At 35.8% G+C, this 24,190-nt stretch overlaps 2 protein-coding genes across 4 annotated transcripts in view; one reads left to right on the top strand and one right to left on the bottom strand.

The window, feature by feature from the left end:
• Nucleotides 1-13,973, bottom strand: part of LOC117343762 (rho GTPase-activating protein 12-like) — a 59,521-nt gene extending 45,548 nt beyond the window's left edge. For both annotated transcript variants that reach the window (XM_033906249.1, XM_033906250.1), the window contains exons 1-2: nt 12,930-13,973; nt 5,384-5,632 (exon numbers count right to left, since the gene is read on the bottom strand). In XM_033906249.1, coding sequence (XP_033762140.1) covers nt 5,384-5,632; nt 12,930-13,538 — 858 coding nt within the window. In that variant the 5' untranslated portion in view covers nt 13,539-13,973. The remainder of the gene's footprint in view (nt 1-5,383; nt 5,633-12,929) is intronic.
• A 6,811-nt stretch (nt 13,974-20,784) lies between these two features.
• The window catches only part of LOC117344299 (formin-like protein), a 51,725-nt gene continuing 48,319 nt past the window's right edge, over nt 20,785-24,190 (top strand). For both annotated transcript variants that reach the window (XM_033907004.1, XM_033907003.1), the window contains exon 1: nt 20,785-21,173. In XM_033907004.1, coding sequence (XP_033762895.1) covers nt 21,009-21,173 — 165 coding nt within the window. In that variant the 5' untranslated portion in view covers nt 20,785-21,008. The remainder of the gene's footprint in view (nt 21,174-24,190) is intronic.

Raw genomic sequence — 24,190 nt, 5'->3', positions numbered from 1 at the left:
TAAATGATGTAATACACTTACATACTAGTGATTATATTCACCACACAGATAAGTATTAAGTCTAATAAGTATGGACCATGTTTATACTACAATACTATACACAGGTAAATATTATATTTCATAATTTACAAGACAGAATTTGGCTGCTAAAACTTCCTATATCTAATATATGAAGTTTAATTACATAAAGAACTTAATTGATTTAGATGAACCAGTGTTTCTGTGTATTCTTTTCCAAACTACATGTACCCTGTACATTTGCTTTCTATTCCAAGAACTCTTGTATTTATATTGCTTGTACCCTATTCCTCACCCCTATTCCAAGATCCCTTTCTACAGATCTATATTCTCCATATCCTTCCCTAGTACCATATATTCCAGATACCCTACTTCTCAAACCCTTTTCCATTTCTGTATTTTCAGTGCATTTATCTGAAGTACTCTATTTACCAAACATCCAGCATGATTAGATGTGAATGTGACAACAACATTTATCAAAACACTGAAAATAAGGTCAAGTGTTTTCTGACATCCACAGAACAATAATTGGGCATAATTAACACAGAGAATGTTAATCTAGGCCTCATTACTAACAGGTTGTGTGCATGTATGTCTGTAAGGTTAGCTTAGACCAAGGTCACTATACTCAGTACGACTATCACACCAATACACACAAACCTCTTAACACTAAATGGTCACTCATGTCCTGAGAGATATATATAGACTCGGGATCGGTCCTGTTGGTGAACATGTAGCATGTAGTGTGTAATGTATGATACTAATTACCGTTATCATATTAATGTCTGATAATTAGGTCTATGTAACAGTGTGAACATTTGGTGGAGAATACTATACTACATTAATCACTATTAAAACGAGAATTGTATCATCCAATACTTTTTTTCCCCCCCCCCCCCCCACCCCCCATTTTTACAATAAAGTTTCCAACAGTTTAAGAAAGTATATAACATAACCTCACAATATTGTATAATAATTAATTTTTCTTTGTTTTCATGGTAAATACTCAAATGTGATTGGTCGAAAAATTCTTTTCATTCTTCTATGAAAGAAATTCCGAGAATGGCGCGTAAAAATGTGACGTCACAATACGACAATTGACGTTGCGTATTGATTTGAGAAAAAGAATCCCATTTAAAACCAGTAAAATTGTACATAAAACATGTTTTAAATTAGAAAATCATTTTCAAAAATTAATTATAAGCGTTGATGTCAATTTTTTTTAGTTTCATCGGGGTATGAAACAAATTTTGTTTGCAAACTGTATGAATCCGCTAAAGAAAAATGACATCAATGCTTAATTAAAAAGGAAGCACTTGATTTAGAAACTTCAGTATATCTTCATAACAGAGTACATTATATAGTTTCTAGACCAATGGCTGATATTTTATATCCCCTACTCACATGTAAAAATTAATATAAAGAAATCACTAAAGGGAGGTAACTCCTTGGTAAATTAATTGAAATGAAAAATAAACGCAACTACCTTAGTACTGATCACATTGCACAAAGTTTCAAAAGAATTCCTGTAAACTTAATTAATTTTGAAATATTTCCAAATAAAGTTATATCAACTTTTATAAGTACCCATTTATCACTTTTTTTTGGCCCAGATGGAAATGGGCAATGGGTCTTACTAAGGGAAACAAGAGGCCCATGGGGCCTGTATCGCTCACCTGGTTGGATTTGACCAAATGTCAAAATAATGTTCATGTTCAATTTATTCATACACATACTCTCTAAGGGACTGAAAGACCCTATGGATTATTTTTACAACCTAATTGTGTTTGAAGAAACTAAGTTCCTTAGGGTGGGGAAAGACCCTTGGGCCTCTTAGACTCCGCCCCTCAGGCCCCTGGGTGTTCAGAGTAAAATTTATACAAACTCTGTTCCCCTCCCCCCAAGGATGTTCCTGACCAAATATAGTTCTAATTCATTCATAACTTTATGACTTGTAGCAATTTAAAGACTAATCTCTATTCCCCTATTTGGCCCCGCCCCTCAGGCCCCTGGGGGTTCAGAGTAAAAATTTATACAAACTCTGTTCCCCCTTCTCCAAAGGATGTTCCTGTTCAAATTCATCCATAACTTTATGACTAGTAGCGATTTAAATGATTAACCCTATTTCCTCTATTTGGCCCCGCCCCTCAGGCCCCTGGGGATTCAGAGTAAAAATTTATACAAACTCTGTTCCCCTTCTCCCAATGATGTTCCTGATCAAATTTGGTTCAAATTCATTCATAACTTTATGACTAGTAGCGATTTAAAGGATTAACCCTATTTCCCCTATTTGGCCCCGCCCCTCAGGCCCCTGAGGGTTCAGAGTAAAAATTCATACAAACTCGGTTCCCCTTCCCCCAAGGATGTTCCTGACCAAATCTAATTAAAATCCATGAAAAATTTTATGACCAGTAGCGATTTAAAGACTAATCTCCATTTCCCATATTTGGCTCCGCCCCTCAGGCCCCTGGGGGTTCAGAGTACAAATGTATACAAGCTCTGTTCCCCTTCTCCCAAGGATGTTTCTGACCAAATTTGGTTCTAATTCATTCATAACTTTATGACTAGCAGTGATTTAAAAGATTAACCCTATTTCCCCTATTTGGCCCGGCCCCTCAGGCCCCTGGGAGTTAAGAGTAAAAATTAATACAAACTCTGTTCACCTTCCCCCAAGGATGTTCCTGACCAAATCTAGTTAAAATCCATTAAAAAATTTATGACTAGTAGCGATTTAAAGACTAATATCTATTTCCCCTATTTGGCTCCGCCCCTTAGGCCCCTGGGGGTTCAGAGTAAAAATGTATACAAACTCTGTTCCCCTTCTCCCAAGAATGTTACTGACCAAATTTGGTTCAAATTCATTTATAACTTTATGACTAGTAGCGATTTAAAGGATTAACCCTATTTCCCCTATTGGGCCCCACCCCTAAGGCCCCTAGGGGCCAGACCAACCGTTTATACAAAATTGGTTTCCCTTCACCAAAGGATGTTTCAGACCAAATACGGATCAAATCCCTTTATTCCTACGGAAGAAGAAGGATTTCAAAGAATTTGCTATATTTCCCCTATTGGGCCCCACCCCTAAGGCCCCTGGGAGGCCGACCCACCGTTTATACAAAATTGGTTCCCCTTCACCCAAGGATGCTTCAGACCAAACATGGATCAAATCCCTTTATTCCTGCAGAAGAAGAAGGATTTTAAAGAATATGCTATATTCCCCTATTGGGCCCCACCCCCCAGGCCCCTCGGAGGCCAGACCCACCGTTGATACAAAATTGGTTCCCCTTCACCCAAGGATGCTTCAGACCAAACATGGATCAAATCCCTTTATTCCTGCAGAAGAAAAAGGATTTTAAAAAATATGCTATATTCCCCTATTGGGCCCCACCCCCCCAGGTCCCTGGGAGGCTAGACCCACCGTTTATACAAAATTGGTTCCCCTTCACCCAAGGATGCTTCAGACCAAACATGGATCAAATCCTTTTATTCCTGCAGAAGAAGAAGGATTTTAAAGAATATGCAATATTCCCCTATTGGGCCCCACCCCCCAGGCCCCTGGGGGGCCAGACCCACCGTTTATACAAAATTGGTTCCCCTTCACCCAAGGATGTTTCAGACCAAATATGGATCAAATCCCTTTATTCCTGCAGAAGAAGAAGGATTTTAAACAATATGCAATATTCCCCTATTGGGCCCCACCCCCCAGGCCCCTGGGGGCCAGACCATCCGTTTATACAAAATTGGTTCCCCTTCACCCAAGGATGCTTCAAACCAAATATGAATCAAATCCCTTCATTTCTACAGAAGAAGAAGGATTTTAAAGAATTTGCTATATTTCTCCTATCGGGCCCCGCCCCTAAGGCCCCTGGGGGGCCAGACCCACTGTTTATACAAAATTGGTTCCCCTTCACCCAAGGAGGCTTCAGACCAAATATGAATCAAATCCCTTCATTTCTACAGAAGAAGAAGGATTTTGAAGAATTTGCTATATTTCCCTATTGGGCCCCGCCCCTAAGACCCCTGGGGGGCCAGACCCACCGTTTATACAAAATTGGTTCCCCTTCACCCAAAGAGGCTTCAGACCAAATATGAATCAAATCCCTTCATTTCTACAGAAGAAGAAGGATTTTAAAGAATTTGCTATATTTCCCCTATTGGGCCCCGCCCCTAAGGCCCCTGGGGGGCCAGACCCACCGTTTATACAAAATTGGTTCCCCTTCACCCAAGGAGGCTTCAGACCAAATATGAATCAAATCCCTTCATTTCTACAGAAGAAGAAGGATTTTAAAGAATTTGCTATATTTCCCCTATTGGGCCCCGCCCCTAAGGCCCCTGGGGGGCCAGACCCACCGTTTATACAAAATTGGTTCCCCTTCACCCAAGGATGCTTCAGACCAAATATGAATCAAATCCCTTCATTTCTACAGAAGAAGAAGGATTTTAAAGAATTTGCTATATTTCCCTATTGGGCCCCGCCCCTAAGACCCCTGGGGGGCCAGACCCACCGTTTATACAAAATTGGTTCCCCTTCACCCAAGGATGCTTCAGACCAAATATGAATCAAATCCCTTCATTTCTACAGAAGAAGAAGGATTTTAAAGAATTTGCTATATTTCCCCTATTGGGCCCCGCCCCTAAGGCCCCTGGGGGGCCAGACCCACCATTTATACAAAATTGGTTCCCCTTCACCCAAGGATGCTTCAGACCAAATTTGGTCAAAATCCACTGAGTAGTTTAGGACTAGTAGCGATTTAAAGGAAAAGTTGACGGACGGACGACGGACGACGGACGACGGACGCTGCGCCATGCCATAAGCTCACCAGCCCTTCGGGCCAGGTGAGCTAAAAACCAGAGTACCCAAAACTGGCAAGAAAACCAATGTTTCAAACAAACTGGTTGAATTTGAATTTTAACTCTGGAAATATGCAGGTTATAGCATGTTATAGCATGTCACTGTCAAAGCAGCTAGGAATACCAGTAATTTGATCAATTTCTGTAAGAAATAGCTTAAGGAAACAGGCCTAGGTCTTTCTCAGGAATAAATTAACTGGCCCCAGATTTCATCAACATTCCTTAACTTAAGCAAATCCATTTATTTAAAATATTCCATAGGAAGGCATTATTGGATTTTAAGAAAAAAAATTTATGGAACCTACCTAGTATGGACAATTTCAAAGTTAAGGAAGTTTAATGAAACTGGTGTCAGACATTTTATAATTGATATATTACAATTAATATTGATTTCATATTTAATTGACATTGCCTGATTTCAATTACATGTTTATAGTTATCCCCTTTTTCTGTTATTTTGAGCTTAAAAGAAATGAAAATTCCAGGAAATATACTTAGATATATAGTAATTTACCTTTTTTGGATATCGCGGGGGTTTCCATGTCTTTTCTTTGGTTTCTTTGTTGATGTAGAAATTACGCTTTGTGATGGGGTCAAGATATACATCCCAGACGTTCAGTAAGGTCCTTTGGAGGGGGCAGTTTTTCACGTCAGGAATAGGGGGCTCCTCTGGTGAGAGTTGGGGTGATGGAGAGGGCGTTGTCACAGCTATTTGTGGTACGATGTTCAGGTCCTGAAGATTGGCATAAATGCTGCCACCCTCCTGGAAAAATAACATCAGGACATGAAAACAAGGGGAAGTTTGGAACTATGTAAATTATAGGTATACTGTCAGGTGCCAGATTCATCAGTGAATATTCCCTTAACCCCTTAACTCCCAACTATGCCAAACTACGCCAATAGTATGTCGGTGTTAGGCAAATGGTCGTATCTCCCTTATTTGTTTATCTACTGAATATTCCCTTAAGGGAAGCTTAGGCAAAGGTAAATTACACATATACGTCATGTATATACTTGAAGGCCCCAACATCATCAATATTCCTTAGAGAAGTTTGGAACATGCATGTACAGGTAAATTACATATATTGACAACCAGGCCCAAGCATCATCAAGAAATTCCTAATGGGAAGTATGGAACCAGGTAAATTACATATATAAAACCAGGCCACGCCGTCAACAATATATTCTTAAAGGAAAGTTTGGAACTAGGTAAATTACATATATACGGTATATTCCCTAGGGAAGTTTTGAACCAGTTAAATAATATAATTACATACAACCAGACCTGAGCATTATCAATGTATTCCTGAAAGGGAGGTTTATTTGGAACCAGTTAATTAACATATATATACAACCAGGCACCAGCATCATCAATATATTCCTAAGGAAAGTTTGGAGCCAAGTTCAAGTTCTTTATTGACTTTGAGTCTTCCAACTCATCAGCAAAATACTACCAGGCCAGAGCTTAACTAATACTCTACAATATCTTCAAGAATATTCTTAACTACAATTTTCCGACCATAGGAAATCATCACATTTCTTAATTAGGATGTTTCCCTTAAATCCAATAATGGTTTCCTCTGGAAAATTTCAAGCTAAGGAAATGTTTTGGTTGGTAGGATTAGCGGTATCTAAAATGTGTACAACAGAAATATACACATGTATATGCAAACAAGATTACATAATGGACTTATATATGTGTATATCATCGTATTTGTAACTAAGATAAGATACAAACCAAGGCAAAGGTTTTAACATTACAGAAGGGACTTACACAAGTTTATCAGCATATGTAACATTAGATAATTAGGGACTTGTACAAGTCTATCTGTGATTGCAACATTAGATAATCAAGGGACTTGTACAAGTCTATCTGTGCTTGTAACATTAGACAATTAGAGACCTGGACTAGTCTATATGTGCTTAAGTCTACACCTAAACATTAGATTTAACAGACTTGTACAAGTCTATATAAATATGTATATGTAAAATTATAAATGTCATGTTCAGTAATGAATGACGGTGAATATAATATTAAATCATAAGCATGTATATTGTAATGATATATGCCTTTTGTATAAGTAACCAGTAAGCGTGTCGAGATTCTATATATATATATAGCTAGGTAGTCACACTTTTACAGGTAGACATATATTTCACAACCAGGTAAATTCTAATGTTAAATTTATACATATAACCTTCTACTATTACACCTATGTCATTGTGTGATGTGTTGGGTCTTTTCATCTAAACAGAAAACAAAACATCCATCTATCTAAACTCGACATTTTTATAAATCTGTCAAAAATTCAACAATCATCTGATACAATTGTTTACTCCTACCCTATACACTCTAGTCTCTATACTGCTAGAGTACAATGGTAGATTGTGTGTTTCTGACTAAACTATCTAATCAGTTGATTCTAAGATGTTGAAGTGCTGTTGAACTCTTATGTTTATATAGCTATATACTCACTGGTCCCTAACTGTATAAATATCGTGTGGGATGGTGTAATCATTTAGATCATATAGAAAACTACACATCTGATGGGTGTGGCCATAATTTTGACATGAAAATTCTAACAATAGATTGATGATACCTGTACACATTTCAAAATAGCTGATGTCATAGACCTTCAATACTTTTCTTCCTTCTATTTTGATATAAATTCAACCTTGAAATATACATTGTATATAATGAAGATGTATATTATATATGTACATGTACATGTAAGTTTTATAGCCTTTAGAAATGATGGAAATAAAATTGGTTTTATTTTGTAAAATAATCTTTTGAAACAACTAATTGATTCAAGCAGATTATCAAACACTTGTTACACAAGGTAAATCAACACAAACATCTGGGTTGATGGATTGATTCAGTACGAAGACTAATGAGGCCTAAATATACCGTTCTCAGTCCCAGTACTAATGAGTCCTACATATACTGTCCTCAGTCCCAGTACTAATGAGTCCTACATATACTGTCCTCAGTCCCAGTACTAATGAGTCCTACATATACCGTCCTCAGTCCCAGTACTAATGAGTCCTACATATACTGTCCTCAGTCCCAGTACTAATGAGTCCTACATATACCGTCCTCAGTCCCAGTACTAATGAGTCCTACATATACCGTCCTCAGTCCCAGTACTAATGAGTCCTACATATACTGTCCTCAGTCCCAGTACTAATGAGTCCTACATATACTGTCCTCAGTCCCAGTACTTATGAGTCCTACATATACCGTCCTCAGTCCAAGGACTAATGCGTCCTACATATACTGTCCTCAGTCCCAGTACTAATGTGTCCTACATACACTGTCCTCAGTCCAAGGACTAATGCGTCCTACATACACTGTCCTCAGTCCAAGGACTAATGAGTCCTACATATACTGTCCTCAGTCTCAGTACTAATGAGTCCTACATATACCGTCCTCAGTCCCAGTACTAATGAGTCCTACATATACTGTCCTCAGTCCCAGTACTAATGAGTCCTACATATACTGTCCTCAGTCCCAGTACTTATGAGTCCTACATATACCGTCCTCAGTCCAAGGACTAATGCGTCCTACATATACTGTCCTCAGTCCCAGTACTAATGTGTCCTACATACACTGTCCTCAGTCCAAGGACTAATGCGTCCTACATACACTGTCCTCAGTCCAAGGACTAATGAGTCCTACATATACTGTCCTCAGTCTCAGTACTAATGAGTCCTACATATACCGTCCTCAGTCCCAGTACTTATGAGTCCTACATATACTGTCCTCAGTCCCAGTACTAATGAGTCCTACATATACTGTCCCCAGTCCTAGTACTTATGAGTCCTACATATACTGTACTCAGTCCCAGTACTAATGAGTCCTATATATACCGTCCTCAGTCCCAGTACTAATAAGTCCTATAATAAATTGTCCTCAGTCCCAGTACTAATTTATATAATGAGTCCTACATATAATGTCCTCAGTCCCAGTACTAATAAGTCCTATAATAAATTGTCCTCAGTCCCAGTACTAATTACATATACTCCCACATATAATACTCCCTGTAGTCACAGTAGTAATCAGCCCTTATCTATGCCCAAGGGTTACACATTGTGAATAATGACTGGTGAAAGTAAGTGTAGTAATGAATTGATCAACATTCAAATTGATTCACATACCAATAAATTACCATACATCAATGTCAAACTTAGGTAGATATAAGGCAGCATGTACAAGATGACCCATTACGTTATACATTGTTATATACACCACTATACATGTCTTGGTCCACTACATTGTTATACCACTATACATGTCCTGGCCCACTACATTGTTATACCACTATACATGTCCTGACCCACTACATTGTTATATACCACTATACATGTCCTGACCCACTACATTGTTATATACCACTAAACTTGTCCTGACCCACTACATTGTTATATACCACTATACATGTCCTGACCCACTACATTGTTATATACCACTAAACATGTCCTGACCCACTACATTGTTATATACCACTAAACTTGTCCTGACCCACTACATTGTTATATACCACTAAACTTGTCCTGACCCACTACATTGTTATATACCACTATACATGTCCTGACCCACTACATTGTTATATACCACTAAACATGTCCTGACCCACTACATTGTTATACCACTTTACATGTCCTGACCCACTACATTGTTATACACCACTATACATGTCCTGACCCACTACATTGTTATATACCACTATACATGTCCTGGCCCACTACATTGTTATATACCACTATACATGTCCTGGCCCACTACATTGTTATATACCACTATACATGTCCTGACCCACTACATTGTTATACACCACTATACATGTCCTGGTCCACTACATTGTTATATACCACTATACATATCCTGACATTGTTATATACCACTATACATGTCCTGACCCACTACATTGTTATATACCACTATACATGTCCTGACCCACTACATTGTTATACCACTATACAAGTCCTGACCCACTACATTGTTATACACCACTATACATTTCCTGACCCACTACATTGTTATATATACCACTATACATGTCCTGGCCCACTACATTGTTATACACCACTATACATGTCCTGACCCACTATATTGTTATATACCACTATACATGTCCTGACCCACTACATTGTTATATACCACTATACATGTCCTGACCCACTACATTGTTATATACCACTATACATGTCCTGACCCACTACATTGTTATACCACTTTACATGCCTATAGTCCATATGCATTACAATAGTCTATTCAAGATAGAGACTGAAGTTTCTATTTGTAAATCTATTTGTTAGATAAGGAATCTTTTGTATGTTTCAATGATTACACCGGGGTACCCATCCTATCTTCCTGGAAAAATGTCAGGTTGTGCTGATAGGCCAGACTAGGAATAGTATGGAAAGTGGGTCAAAGAGTACATGTACACATATAGCTAGTACTGGGTGTCTCTAGATTCCAGATCCTATCTGATCCAAAATACTTATGTATGACAATTTGTGAATTTTCATACCTTCATTATACAACATATTGGAGACGTTCTCTAGGTCAGTTACTACAGTGTGTTAAATAGTCTATATATAATCTGTGGACATTCATTACAAATTAATATATTACAAATATTCTAAATTTTAGTATATATATTATATATAGTGGATAATTAATCTGTAGACATGTATTTCAACTTATATGATAATTTTTCTATCATATATATTTGTGTGTGTGTATATATAGTCTACAAATAACCTGTGGAAATTTATTACAAATTCAATGTATATCATATTTTTTAGTCAAAAAAAGAATCTGTGGCTATCTATATTATTACAAATAATATCATAAATTTTCTATTCCTTAGTATTTTTTTTAATTTTTAATCAGTGGACATTTATTACAGTTTATATAATAATAAATTAATTATCTATTGTACAGTGCGATACATATGTACATGTATATCATAATATATAATCTAATATACTACATTTCAATAACCAATTTCTGTAAATATTATTATATGTATCGGATCTGAAGAGGTACATGTATATGATTATTATATGTTTGTACATGTAGCAGTTATATCAAAGATTTCTGAAGACAGGAATTGATCAGTTGTACATGTTTATAATATCATAAAATGCATTGCTTGTGTGTAGTAGATGATGTCTACCTTACTGTACAAACCCAATACAGGGCTTTTTTTGGGGCCGATTTGGGGCTGAATTTCGGCTATAAAAAAAAAACTATAAACAAATTATGTCTTTAAAAATCCGGAAGGTGCCGTCCTGTCTATGTTTTATTGGTTATTCTGGCCTGATAAATGGAGATAATGCTCTAGAGTCTAAATAAATATAGCATAGACCCATATTTGTGTCTACTTGTTATTTTTACTATTATGTCCATTTTTCCCAATTTACCTGTTGCCGCAATTTTTTTCCCAATCCCAAAGCCATAGGCCCTATTCCCAAAGTAGTGAAAAAAGCCCTGCAATAAATTACAGTGGAACCTGACTTTACCGACCCTGTTTGGAGTCAATGTGTCAGATATGACAGTATAAATGTCAGTAAGGTCAGTGTTTACAATGGCAATGGAGCACATTGCCATTCTAATGAATATGGTTGGATGCATGTTAGTCAGTGGTCGGTTTAGTCAGGTTTTACTGTATATCAATTGGATCTATATTATGACATCATTACCTATAAACCTGCAAGTGTTCTGATGTCACGACTAGGTACATGTATATAGGTCATGTTACATGTGTTTATACATGAAAATATGTCATGGTTCACTAATATATCAGATCTTAAACAAGTTTTCATTCATATTAATTTTATGAAATAAGTCCTGTATTAGAAGTTTTTATTCAAATAGAATAAAATTCCATATGAAATAACAAATTTTAGACAATTTTAATCATATATATATATCTTAGAAAACTTTCATTCTGACAAGTTTTATAGTAAATATGACAAGGGCTTAAGCTTAATCAAATGGAAACAGCAATTTTGCTGCACCATTCACGATTCATGACGCCATGTCTTTGTCCATATTATGACGTCACAATTGATATATGACTGACACAGCTAATGAAAAATGCTCTAGGGTGTACTAAACTAGTGACATACAATGTACATGCGAAAATATTACACTGGCAAATTCACTGGATAACAGCTGTGATATAATAATATCAATTATAATCATTTGATAAAATGAACATTAAAGTCTATTGCAACATTTCTTTCACCATACCCTGTACTCTGGCGATCGTGTATACTAGATCGTGTACATGTATAGACAAAAGTAAAACTTCCCAAGTACTCCTGCTTCCTTTGTTCAATATTATTTCCCCGCAGAGCTACGTATACGAACAAGTAGAAAGTACTTGCAACATATACTCATATACATGTATACATAAACACACATAAATTCATAATGAAACAAGCATGTAATCTATACGAAATGTCTTAAATACTTGTGAATATGTATGAATATTGAACATTGTCTCTCTAATGATAAATATCAGTGAAAATATAGACTTTAATAATGATATATATCTATATATATAGATATAGTGTGTGTCCAAGTTTTCCTCAGTGGTCTATAGATCTAAATAACACCACGATAATTTTGTGGTGAAGAAATCGTACCATCATTACATCAATGTTATAAATATTATATATACCACTTATATTATGAGCTGGTTGTATGCTGTAGTGTTTATGTATTTCAGAGTATGCTATAAGAGGGAAAAAATCTTGTGTTTTCCTTTGTTTTTATACTCTTATCAAAATTTCTTGATATTTTCATCTGACAATAATACATATAGATAAGTGAGATGTAGTTTGGTACATGTAATATTTAACTGGGTATATTGTATTATGTATATTACACCAACATATATCAAGTCTAATATCATCATCATGTGTCCATGCAGTCTATATTTAGACTGTAAATAATCATTGTCACATTAAATATTCTATCTCAAAATATGATTATGTTAAAACATCTCTTGTACCAATAAAACAACTTTATTAATACTTACATCGTTAACAGGTGGCTTAGGTGCTGAAGGTAATCCTGCTTGTTCTCGTAATGTGTCTAAGTTCATATAATCACCTCCATCGTCATTGGATAAACTCCTACGGTACATGCCAGGTCGTACCGTTATGCTGCCATTTTTAGATGAAATGTCCACATTATTGTTTGTCATAAATGTACTCACATTAGTGTTGGCATATATATCCATCGCTTGTTGTGTTTCGTGATTTTCTTCAGTATCGGCTGCATTACTCATGCCATTTTCGAGAGATGAAGATGTATGAGAGTCAAGAGCTAGTGAACTTATTTCACTTCCTGGATCCCCTTCATCTGAATCACGTTGCTGTTTGTCTGCAGCCTTACTTTTACTATCATCTATAAATCTAACGTAATTTGCAGGGACATAAAATGAAAGATCTGTCGAGTCCCCGGCTCTGAAAACTTCCCACCAATCCCCAGACTTTTCCAACAAATGGTATTGCTCTCCTCGCTTCATATGCACGATATTGCCATAATCATCTTTATATGTATAGTCATATAGAGCCTCAAGTTTCCTTGTGGCAAACCCGAAACCAATATAATCTTCCTCGTCCGACCCTGAATTATCCCCCATTATTATTTATTGAAGAAGTGTTAACTTTAATTTCAACGAGTTTATTTACAAGATTCTTGAATTCTTAAATGATGACAAATCAGCAAACGCTGTCAAAAACAACTAAACTACTACATGTTTCTTCGACATTCATGAAACCATCTTAAACTTTATATAACCGTCGGGGTAACATATAAAATCTGTAAAAGGAAGTTTTCAGAGTTCACGGAAGCTTTCTTCCATGATCTCGGTCACAGAGGCCTTAAAAACATAATGTCATTCTCGTGTATCGTACATTTCATTTTACCCTTGAGTACACGAAGCGACTTCATTGTGAAGGCGCCCCAGTTTATACACACATAACTGTTGATGTAACTGCCGCCAATTAACTGTTTAGTCGCTCAGGAAACTTTCATCCGCATTCCGGAAACTAGCAAGTGGCATCGCCCACCGAAGAGTTCTGTTTACCCTTGCCAAACACAGGTTGTAAAAACTATTCTGATTGGTGTTCGACACTGAACATTCGGCAAATGTCGTCCGTTTCCGTTAAATATCGTCTGCATGATACACGCTGCATGGTTGGCTCCGCTGGTAACAAATTAATTCTTTAGTGATAAATTTTAAATAATACTTAAAACAGGAAACAAACTCTCTGCAGTGACCTGTATGAGACTTGAACATGGCATGACCTTTGATTTTTAAAGAATAAATCGTCAGTCTGGACTTTTTTTTCAATGTTACCAGAGACCTATATACTATATAGGTCTCTGATGTTACATGATATGCACTAATCCAATGTAACGTTATATTTAACCAGATACTTATAATTCTGATATATTTGTTTTGGTTTAAACATACTTAAATCATATATTTACCTTGTAACATATGTGTGATATCAGATAAAAGAAAACAACTGTAGGGAAAATCTCATGCAAATGTAAACCTACCAATTTCATTTTTTAAATAATCGGCATAAATATATAGAATCTATGTTCAAAATGGTCATGAAATATGACATAACCTGTTTCACAACCAATAAACTTTAGTCATGAAATAAATAGTTATTATTTTGGTAGCCATTTAATTTTATTCTCTGTAGATATTCTAAAAATACATAACCAGTACCCAGAGACCTATGCCAGTACCGAATTATTATGTAAATTATTGTGTTAAACGTGTTTAGTTAAAATGAAGCTAAATGAGTACATGTTGTAATATGTATTGTTATCCTGTCATTAGGACGATGAAGCAGTCGAATCTAGTCAACTAATTTTGATAAATCTGGGCTCTTCGTTGTTCCATAAAGTGTTGTTTTCAAGATGTCAAGAGTTGTTCCCCTTCTATCCATAAATTACATAATATCAGCTTTACCTCAGATACAAGAGAATTTGTTATTGTCTAGTGTATTTGTACCTACCATAAGTATGTATGGCACATTAAAATTCGGCAAAAAATGACCTCTCTGTGTTCATTTCATAGGATGTCATTTTTACCGAACTTTGATCTGGCCAGCTCACACGTATGAAAATGTGCTATACGGACTATAGGGTAAGTCTTCGTCAAATAATGCACAAACACTGTAACAAATTAAATTCTCACGTCCTTTTTGTTTTTTGTTCGTTTTGGGTTTGGTTTTTTTGTGTGTTTGTTTTTTTGTTTTTGTTTTTTTGTGTTTTTTCTTTTTCTTTTTTTGGGGGGGGGGGGGGGGGGGGGGGGGGGGGAGGGTTGTCTTTTTCACATAAGCCCACAAATGGAACACCCTTAAAAATGTTAAATAGATTTCTAAGTTCTCGCCAGAACACAGAAGTCCACAGAACGAGAAAACATTCTGGCCTTTCCCGCAGTGTTGTCAACGTTTCAAGGAGTTGTCTTCCATGGAATACCATCACACATTGTCGTTGTCGTTGTTTTGTTTTGTTTAAGTAAAAAAAAAAAAAATGCAAACTTTGACAGGATAATGACATTGACCAAGGCATGAAGGATATGTGGGTTGTTAACTTGTGGGAGTCCCGCGCTAGCCACGGCTTACAGTCTATTTAGCAGAGACTCGATGATAAAGCAGTAAAATACAAACCTATGTATAAAACCCTATAAAAAACCTGTTATATCAGACAAAAAACTATATGATTAGTTTTGTCGATTATCCCCTTCCTATTACCATGGAAACGCGTAACAGAAATCCCCAATTTTGCCGTTTTCAGTGACATCTCCAATATCCGTTCAACATAACTTCACTGTCATGTAAATATCAACCTTATAACTTATATCTAGTAGCGTATTTATCTATAATGGGTTCATTATCAATACTTTTCCTGTTACCATGGAAACACACCCAAATTAACCAATTCAACCGCTTCCTGATCATATATTAAAACCGTTTCTGACAAACTTCATGGAACTTTTTTCAATCTGTTACAGAGTGTATGGTTAATCTAATTTAACTCACTGCCTTCGGTAGGGGGTCGAACTTGGGACCCTTGGCTTACTAGTTTACGCTCAAACGAACGTGATAAAGAGAAGTTCTGTAGCCGAACGTTATATATAACGGCTAGTATTTACCAGGTTGGAGATGGGATGGAAGGGGATTGGGAGGAGTTCCGGACTAAATATATGTCCCATTTATACAGTTCCTTTAGCTGTGAAGCCCCACGGCGGAATAATATCGAAAGTTTGTAACTTACTCGGGTAAAGAAAGTTATTGGCTTTTCGTTAATTCACCATATTTATGAAGTCAACATGGGCTAAAACAAAAATAAAAGAGTTTTAAAACATTTTTTTTTTTCGCTTATCGATCAGAACTCGGAGATCGCAGTGTGTTACGCGTGCGTGACCGTTTATATATATTAAGCTTCAACTTTCGGCCATATTATTTTTCGATGTGATTAAAACATGTTTTATTTGCACTTATATGTTTTAGATCTACCCACAGTAATTTAGTGGTATTGCGAGCGTTGTTGGTGCGAGCCGAATTTTGTTGGGGGTCTGCGAGGGGTCTAGGGGCCGCCAAGGCATTTTTAAGGCTATACAAAAATGTTCCTCCTCAATTTCAATTTATTTATTTCACTCAGGCGCACTTTATATTGTGCGCGACAAGAGGTCAATATAAATACAATAATACAATGATATGATTAACAGTAAAGCACACATATTCATCTTCTACACTTCTCATACAACGATACACGCGACATTTCACTATTCATAGCCAATAATTCGTACACTATCATATACAACATACCATATACTACCACAATATTACAATTCCATCTTACAGTGCGATCATGATATTTTAGCATACAAATTCAACTAACATGCAGATACTTTCAATCATGATATAACAATCAAATCATCATATACACTACAATAATGTTATATTTAGCAAACATGATCAATAGTATATTCATTAAAAAGTTTACAATTTGATGAGTAAATTCACATATTATTTTTTAATTGCCTTTCTAGTAGTTGTATAAACAGGGACAGATTTGATAATATTTTGATATTGCATACGGATATCAATCCTTTCATTTTGTGAACCGATGGGTTGGAGGTATAATAAATAGGTATATATTTTCAACGAATTTGACTGACATAAGTATTTAAACATGTAAACAGATAATGATATTCGTTTCCAACTCCATTTAAACATAGCGGACAGATTCTGTTTTCACGTGGTATTCTAGTCCATCGCCCAGTCTCTATGGGCAGAGATGTATTACTGGTTCTTAGTTTACATATATAGTTACGCTATCTTTTGGTTTGAGCCTAATCAAGTATTTTTCAAACTGAAATTGATTTTTAAATATAATATATGTTTGCCCCTTAGAGGAACTTTCAATGTCGTTATACCATTGTTGTATGGATTGGTCATGCAAAATAGTTTTAAAACTTACTCTAGGGTACTTTTTATTCATAGTGCAAGTTTTTTGCTGTACTTAGTCCCGTGCAATTGAGTATAGATTCTTGATATAGGAAATCCATTTTTAAAAAAATGGGGGGTGGGTGTCCTGACTCCCAGGAACCTAGTGGTCAGTATACATTATATCGGAAAGGTTCAGAACAAAACCAAGGCATTATTTCTTGCATGAACACCAAAGGACGATAAAGAGGGACATAACAACTATCGTCCTCTATTTCTATTTCTATTCTACTGCCCATGAAAAACAGGCAAACGTGGGTATCCGCCGATGGAAATAACCTTTATAGAGCTGACAGAGTAGAACGGGTACTTTCCAACGAAGTTAGTACTGACAGTGCATAACTTATTCCAAAAGATTTATTTTAAAACCCCGACATCTCCTTGTTGCATATCTTTGTGTTCGCTCTTGTTCGACTGTGCAGATGCTTTGATTGGTCCTGTTCGACAACTGAATTCACAATACACACACTATTCAGTGGGTTCAATTCCATTCTGCCAGCACTGGTAAGGTTGTTGCATAGGTGCCTGCTTCTGGTTAGTATTTATAGAAAAAAAACTTAGTGCCTACTCTTACTATATAATATTTCACATTTTTAAAACGGATTACGTCCCTTGCCAAAAGAACTTTTGGAACAATTCGTGTTTTCCCTACAGAATTCGACATGGAGTATTTAATTCCTTTCGCGGTCGTTTCCGATTTGTGAAGTGCATTAATGAATATTTTGCAGAATTACAGTTCAGCCTCTGTAGCGATGCTTATTCGTGGTTCTTGCTTAACTCCATTACATCTGAAGATTCCTGGTCGACACAACTAACAATGATGTGTCATCTAGCAGTACACATGGGATGTGGATGTTATCAACATCTAGACTAGGCCCTGCTTCTTCCAGCCGAACTGCAAGATTTCGTCAACCATGTCCAGGGACAGCCATGCAGTGATATTTAGTCCTCCCTTGACCAACCCCATGCTCTATAGGGTATTCATCGCTCATCTCCCCATCATAAAGAATACGTTCCGTAACACCAGTATTAACTTAGTAAATGACTTATAAGGGATCCGTTCATTCCTAGTCGATACACCGTACATATCAGCACCTGTACCCAAACACTGATCAAGGATTTCCATTATCATGCAAGCGACGCAGACTTTTGTATTGTGCTCCAGATAGTGACATATCAATTCTTTTAATTCTGTAGTAATGCTCCCATATTGCCGTTCAAATCCTTGTTGCAAATTGTGTGGAAATCCGATTTTGAATAGATATTCGCTGGCACATCATTTTCTCAAATAGTTTTTGAAACACTGATGTCAATGTAATTATTCATGTCAAGTCGGATTTTTTTTCCTCCTTTAAACAATGAAGTGAAATTTCCTTTTTGGAAGTTCTTTGAGTAGCTTTCCCCATAGCACTTTTCTTAGCTTAGTCTCTCCATAATGAATATGTCAAACAACAGTCCTATCGCGGCCACCTGCTTTCTCATGTTTCATTTCTTCGATTGCCTTTGTTAGCACATTAGATCCAATGTGTTTCTTGCATAAAGTAATCATTTGTCTATGTTAGGCTCTACGTTATCTTTGACTTTGGTATCAATGTGTTGATGTGTCCCTGGCTTTGATTTCATTTTAATAATGCTTTACACACACTTTCTTGATAGTATCCGGATCGCGATTTATCTTATTGCCGATGCACAAATCAATCACAGGAAAAGTTTTGGGTCTCCCTTCCCTTCTAAAAAAATATCTAAAAATATTCCAATGTCTTTATTTCAGCTGAGCCCCATAGACTCCTAGCTGTTTTGTTCATATCATTTCCGCGCTTCATTTAAGCCTAATGCTGTTCTGAATGACTCGAAGCGCTGCCCTCTTGGCTGACCTTCTTGTAACCAGTGTACACGGTGTTGTCGCGTGTGAAATTCCTTGACCTGACCCTATTTCCACGGTATCGGACCAGTTTTGTGAGTGAGTGGATGTTCAATGTTTCTATTATAGGGGATAACTTCAAAAAAAAGAAATAAATAATAATAATTAATGTCGTGAGTATTGTTTTTGAAAAGGCTTTTGATTGCATTGAATGGAGTATCACATAAATCTTTGAAATCCGTTTAATTTCGGAGACTCGTTATGCAAATAGCTTTAAGCTTTGTTGTTGTTTTTTTCTCCTTTTTTTTTTTTTTATAGAAATTCCAATTTTATAATCAATAATGGTTACTTGTCATTCTTCTTTAATGTATGTTGAGGTTGTCGCCAAAGTGATTCATTATCACCACCACACGTTTAAAATCTATGGTGGCTCGTTAGAGCCAAGTATCAAATCTCGCGTTCTCAAAAGACCTTAGGTCGAAAACGCGAGAATGCGAAAACGCGACGGCGAGGGAGCGAAAACGCGAGAATGCGAAAGAGATTATGCTTTAACGGCCGCCCTCGCACTCTCGCATTACGTTGGATATATATATATATATACATGTATATATGCGAGGAAGCGAGGGCGGCCGTTAAAGCATAATCTGCATGATGATGATGATGATGATGATGATGATGTGTGAAAGAAAATGAGTGTGTGTGGATCTTTATTTAATGTTAAAAAAACTCTTTTCGATATATAAAAAGATTTTTTTTAATATTTTTTTTTTATATCAAGAAGTAAATTTTTTCTCATCAAATAAAGCATTTTATTACATTTTTATCAGTGAAATATAAAAAATTATTCATTCTATAAAAGTGATATTTTTCACTAGTGTAGCTATTTGCGCACTCGTGAAAAATATCAAAATATTAGCCCCACTCGTGAAATATATTTAGTATTACTGAAGACACTGTTAGATATCCTCTATTTATCAGCATATTGTTTTCAGAAAATGAATCAGAATTATCATTCTAAGGCTACGGCTCTAATTATTATTATGCATTGTATTATCATTATAAAATATTTGAACTTTCATCTAGATAATTTTGATAAAAAAAAATCGAAAAATTAGCAGTCGTATCATACTTTGGTAATCGCTTTTTTTTTTTTAAATAACACATTGGACTTACATATAGAGTTAACCAAAGCCTCCATGTTTTGGTCCTCTCAAAACCAAACTCATCAAACTCATTTAAGCAGTGATCATTTTTTATGAAATATCCCCTTTTAGCATTGAAACAGTCATAACAGTTTATCTCAATGTAAGACATTGAGAATGGTACAGTTTTATTCATCTATTCATTTACTGATAATTTCAACGGTGGTTCGAAAATATACCACGTCGAGAACATCCTAAACAAGCGTCTCATTGACTATAAAAATTGCACAGCAACATCTCGCGAGATGATGCGGGACATGAATCAGAAACTGCTCCCTTCCTGTCTGAATGAAAAATGGCCGGCGATTTTACCAACAACTTGATTTTGTGTCAAAATATTCTGATGTTATTCACCTGACACTGCGATTGTGATGTATTTGAATCGTAGGGATGTCCGTTTACTTGTACATGGTATAAGCATCTCTGCCGACGCCATGCACCATTTTTATGCTGTAAACAACAGCTTATGAAGTGACCAATTTGACAATGTATTGTGAAGCCATACTACACCAATGTCGAGCCGGGCGCTAACGTTAGAGTGTGCACTTGTTCAAACAATGGGGAATGGGGAAAGCACACATAACTACAGAGGACCAGAATTCAGAACCCCAGCCATGTCGATTCGCCTCCCAATGCCCGATTCTCACGAGCTGGAGCGCAGATTCACAAAAGTCCTGGTAAGTCACGACGAACTGGATGATACCAATATACTCCGATAAACATGTCCATTGGTCATTGCCAATAAGAATTTATTTGACATGTTACGTACTTATTTTTTTATGCAGGAAGAACATACTATCTATAAGTACCGGTGTGTACTCGAACCTAGCACATTAATTACTGAATGCTGTTTACACGATGTATTAAACCTATAAACAGCTTTCAAATGCAAAGCCATGTTAGCCCATGACCAACTTCCTAATTAATGTCAAATGAAGTTACAAAATATACCAGAATTAAGGGTAATAACTATTACATCTCTGAGACCAGGGTACTGATTATAGTCTGTTGTACTGTGTAGTGTTACATATATCTAGACAATAGGAAATTAAAGAGTGCAGTGGTCTACAATATAATTAATGAAGCAGTGAGTTCAAGCATGCAAATTAAACCCCAGCATCAATTTCCTGTTCTAATGCTGAAGGGTAATTTCCTCTTGTGAGAAACTTGGAGACGACAGTTCATAATATTCACAATTAACACCTGTCACCCTATTACTGCATTCTGCTGAACACTTTAGCTCAAAACAAGCAACTACACTACAGCTCACTGTTATTGCTGAGCTGCAGACGACAAAATGTCACAGTAACAAGGGATGTGTGGTATTTAACCGGTCATCCCCGACTTCTCAGTCTGTTGAGGATCTATAATTGAGCTAGAGGGAAATTACCTGAAGCCTACTCCTAATTAAACTAGCTACTAAGTGATAATTGGGTTTGATAAGAGCCAGCGGACAGTCCTGATTCTCTGCAATGTTTTGGATTGATTTTACAGTTGAACACCCTATGAAATCAAAATATTTTGACTTTCATTTTTTCAGACAGAAAACCTCACATCTGTTCATCATAAAAAAAAGCCCATTAAGAACATCTGTTGATTAATAATAACAAAGAAGCTTTTTTTTTTGTACAAAACCTGTATTATGAATGTATTGAGGAATAATTAACATAGTTAGTGCATGTATCTTTTCGATTTGTGAATGACTTTTTGGTGACATGCTTGAAGGGTTCTATCTAGATTTCACTAGATTATCCAAGTGGTTATTATCATGACTCATGATGAAATAAAAATAATGTGATGTCACCATATCATAATGCTTTATTAATATTTCAATTCAGCTCCATGATTTAAATCATTTTGAGATATGAATCACATGATATGTACAGAGTTGTGTTGGGGGTTGCAAGATATATAAATAAAAAACTGATTTATCAACTTTTTTATAGTTATTTCTTAATTACTAATAATCAGAATCAAGCCAGTGTTTTGTTTAACCTGAGATCACAGGTAAAATACACAGACAAACAGGGATCACCACAGTTTCAAAATGATGGGTGGAGGAAAATTTTTTGACAATTTTTTCTGAACATGTACTTTTGTGGATGTCATGCAGCCTCGCGGTGCGACGTTTCGAGAAACATCATCAATTATGACATTAAGAATAGAGATTTAATTATGTTGTTTGATTTAGTTCTAAATAAATATGCATTTTAATCATTTGCTCACTCTATGCCATATATATCGTGTAAATTAAAACAAAATAACAGCTTATACCATTACTTTAAAAAACTACAAACATACATTCCTCATTTAAACAATCATCAATTTATTTTCACAAAACCATTTCAATCTCAATTCCAACTCTTTAATATAACATGGAATAAAACAAACTCAAATAGCATCTTTTACTGTTATAAATATGATAAACATTCACATCAAGATCATATTGCATTGTCAAGTATTATAAGTTAAAACATTTCAATTATTAATTTCATAAATTGCACTATAATATTATCAGTGAACATATTAATAGCAACTATTATATCTATGATACAGCATCTACAAATCAAACTCAATGGCAACTTTTACTGGACATAATATAAGAATATATAAAGTATTTAAAGCAATGCACAAGCCACAATATAATTTCAATTAAGATATCAATTCAACACAGTCACTATAATTTTCTCCTGAAAATAGTCTTCACTATGAACAATTGAAGCCAAACACAATTCGTCTCTCCAAATGACATGAACATTCTGCTGTTGCACAGCCCCTTCTAGAAAGAAGCAGCTTTCTTGTAGGGAACTCCCTGGGTAAACACCATCATCAGAGAGTTCAAGATCCTCTGAGAGGGCCTGTTCCTGCTGGTGGTAATAAATAAATAAATAAATAGATAAATAAATAAATAAATATTTTTGAAAAGCTTAATGAATCTTATTGTGGTCATTACCATATTATAATTATGAACTTCTTATTCCTACAAATTTGTAATAAGCAAAACAATTAAAACCATCAATAAATCTTTGGAAAAAAACCCAAAAAAAACCAAATTAATTATATTTTAACAAATATAATCAAATTAGTACATATTCATTACAAATGTACATGTTATTTTTTAATTACATTGTATATACTTGAGGTGCTAATTAACTTATCTTTATTTAATAATAATTAAAGAAAATCAAAAACCTAGATAACACTTTGACCGTTTCGAGATCGTTTTTGGAAGGGAGATCACTCTAATAGTGCTTTCTAAAAATAGCACGTGACAAGAAAACCAATGCACGAAATATTCATTAGATTATTATCATTATCTAGCAAATCAAATATAGGCTAATTGTAAGCTTACCTTGGTCATCTTCATACACAATTAATCCATGCGCATTTCTGTAGCCGTGGCTTGCGCGATATATCAGATTTCAGTCTGTTGGCTGCAGGTTTTCTAGATCGGTTGTCGCGATCGCATGTCGTTCACATGGTGTTCCAAAAAAGGAGCTGATACTCCTCTCTTCATGGTGACATTGCCATACAGTTTTCAAAAATGTATCCATGCTTCTCAAACATCGGCTTAGGTATTGATATTATCAGTTTGATTATCCCAGCTGAATATTAATTCTTGTGAAAAAAAAAATCTAATCGGACCGTCGGTTTTTCCGATGTAGACGATGGTAACATTTTCTCTGATGTCCCG

Source organism: Pecten maximus, chromosome 15 (assembly GCF_902652985.1).
Source record: "Pecten maximus chromosome 15, xPecMax1.1, whole genome shotgun sequence".
NCBI lineage: Eukaryota > Metazoa > Mollusca > Bivalvia > Pectinida > Pectinidae > Pecten > Pecten maximus.
Note: the sequence above shows the minus strand (reverse complement) of the source record. Positions and strands in the feature narration are given on the sequence as shown.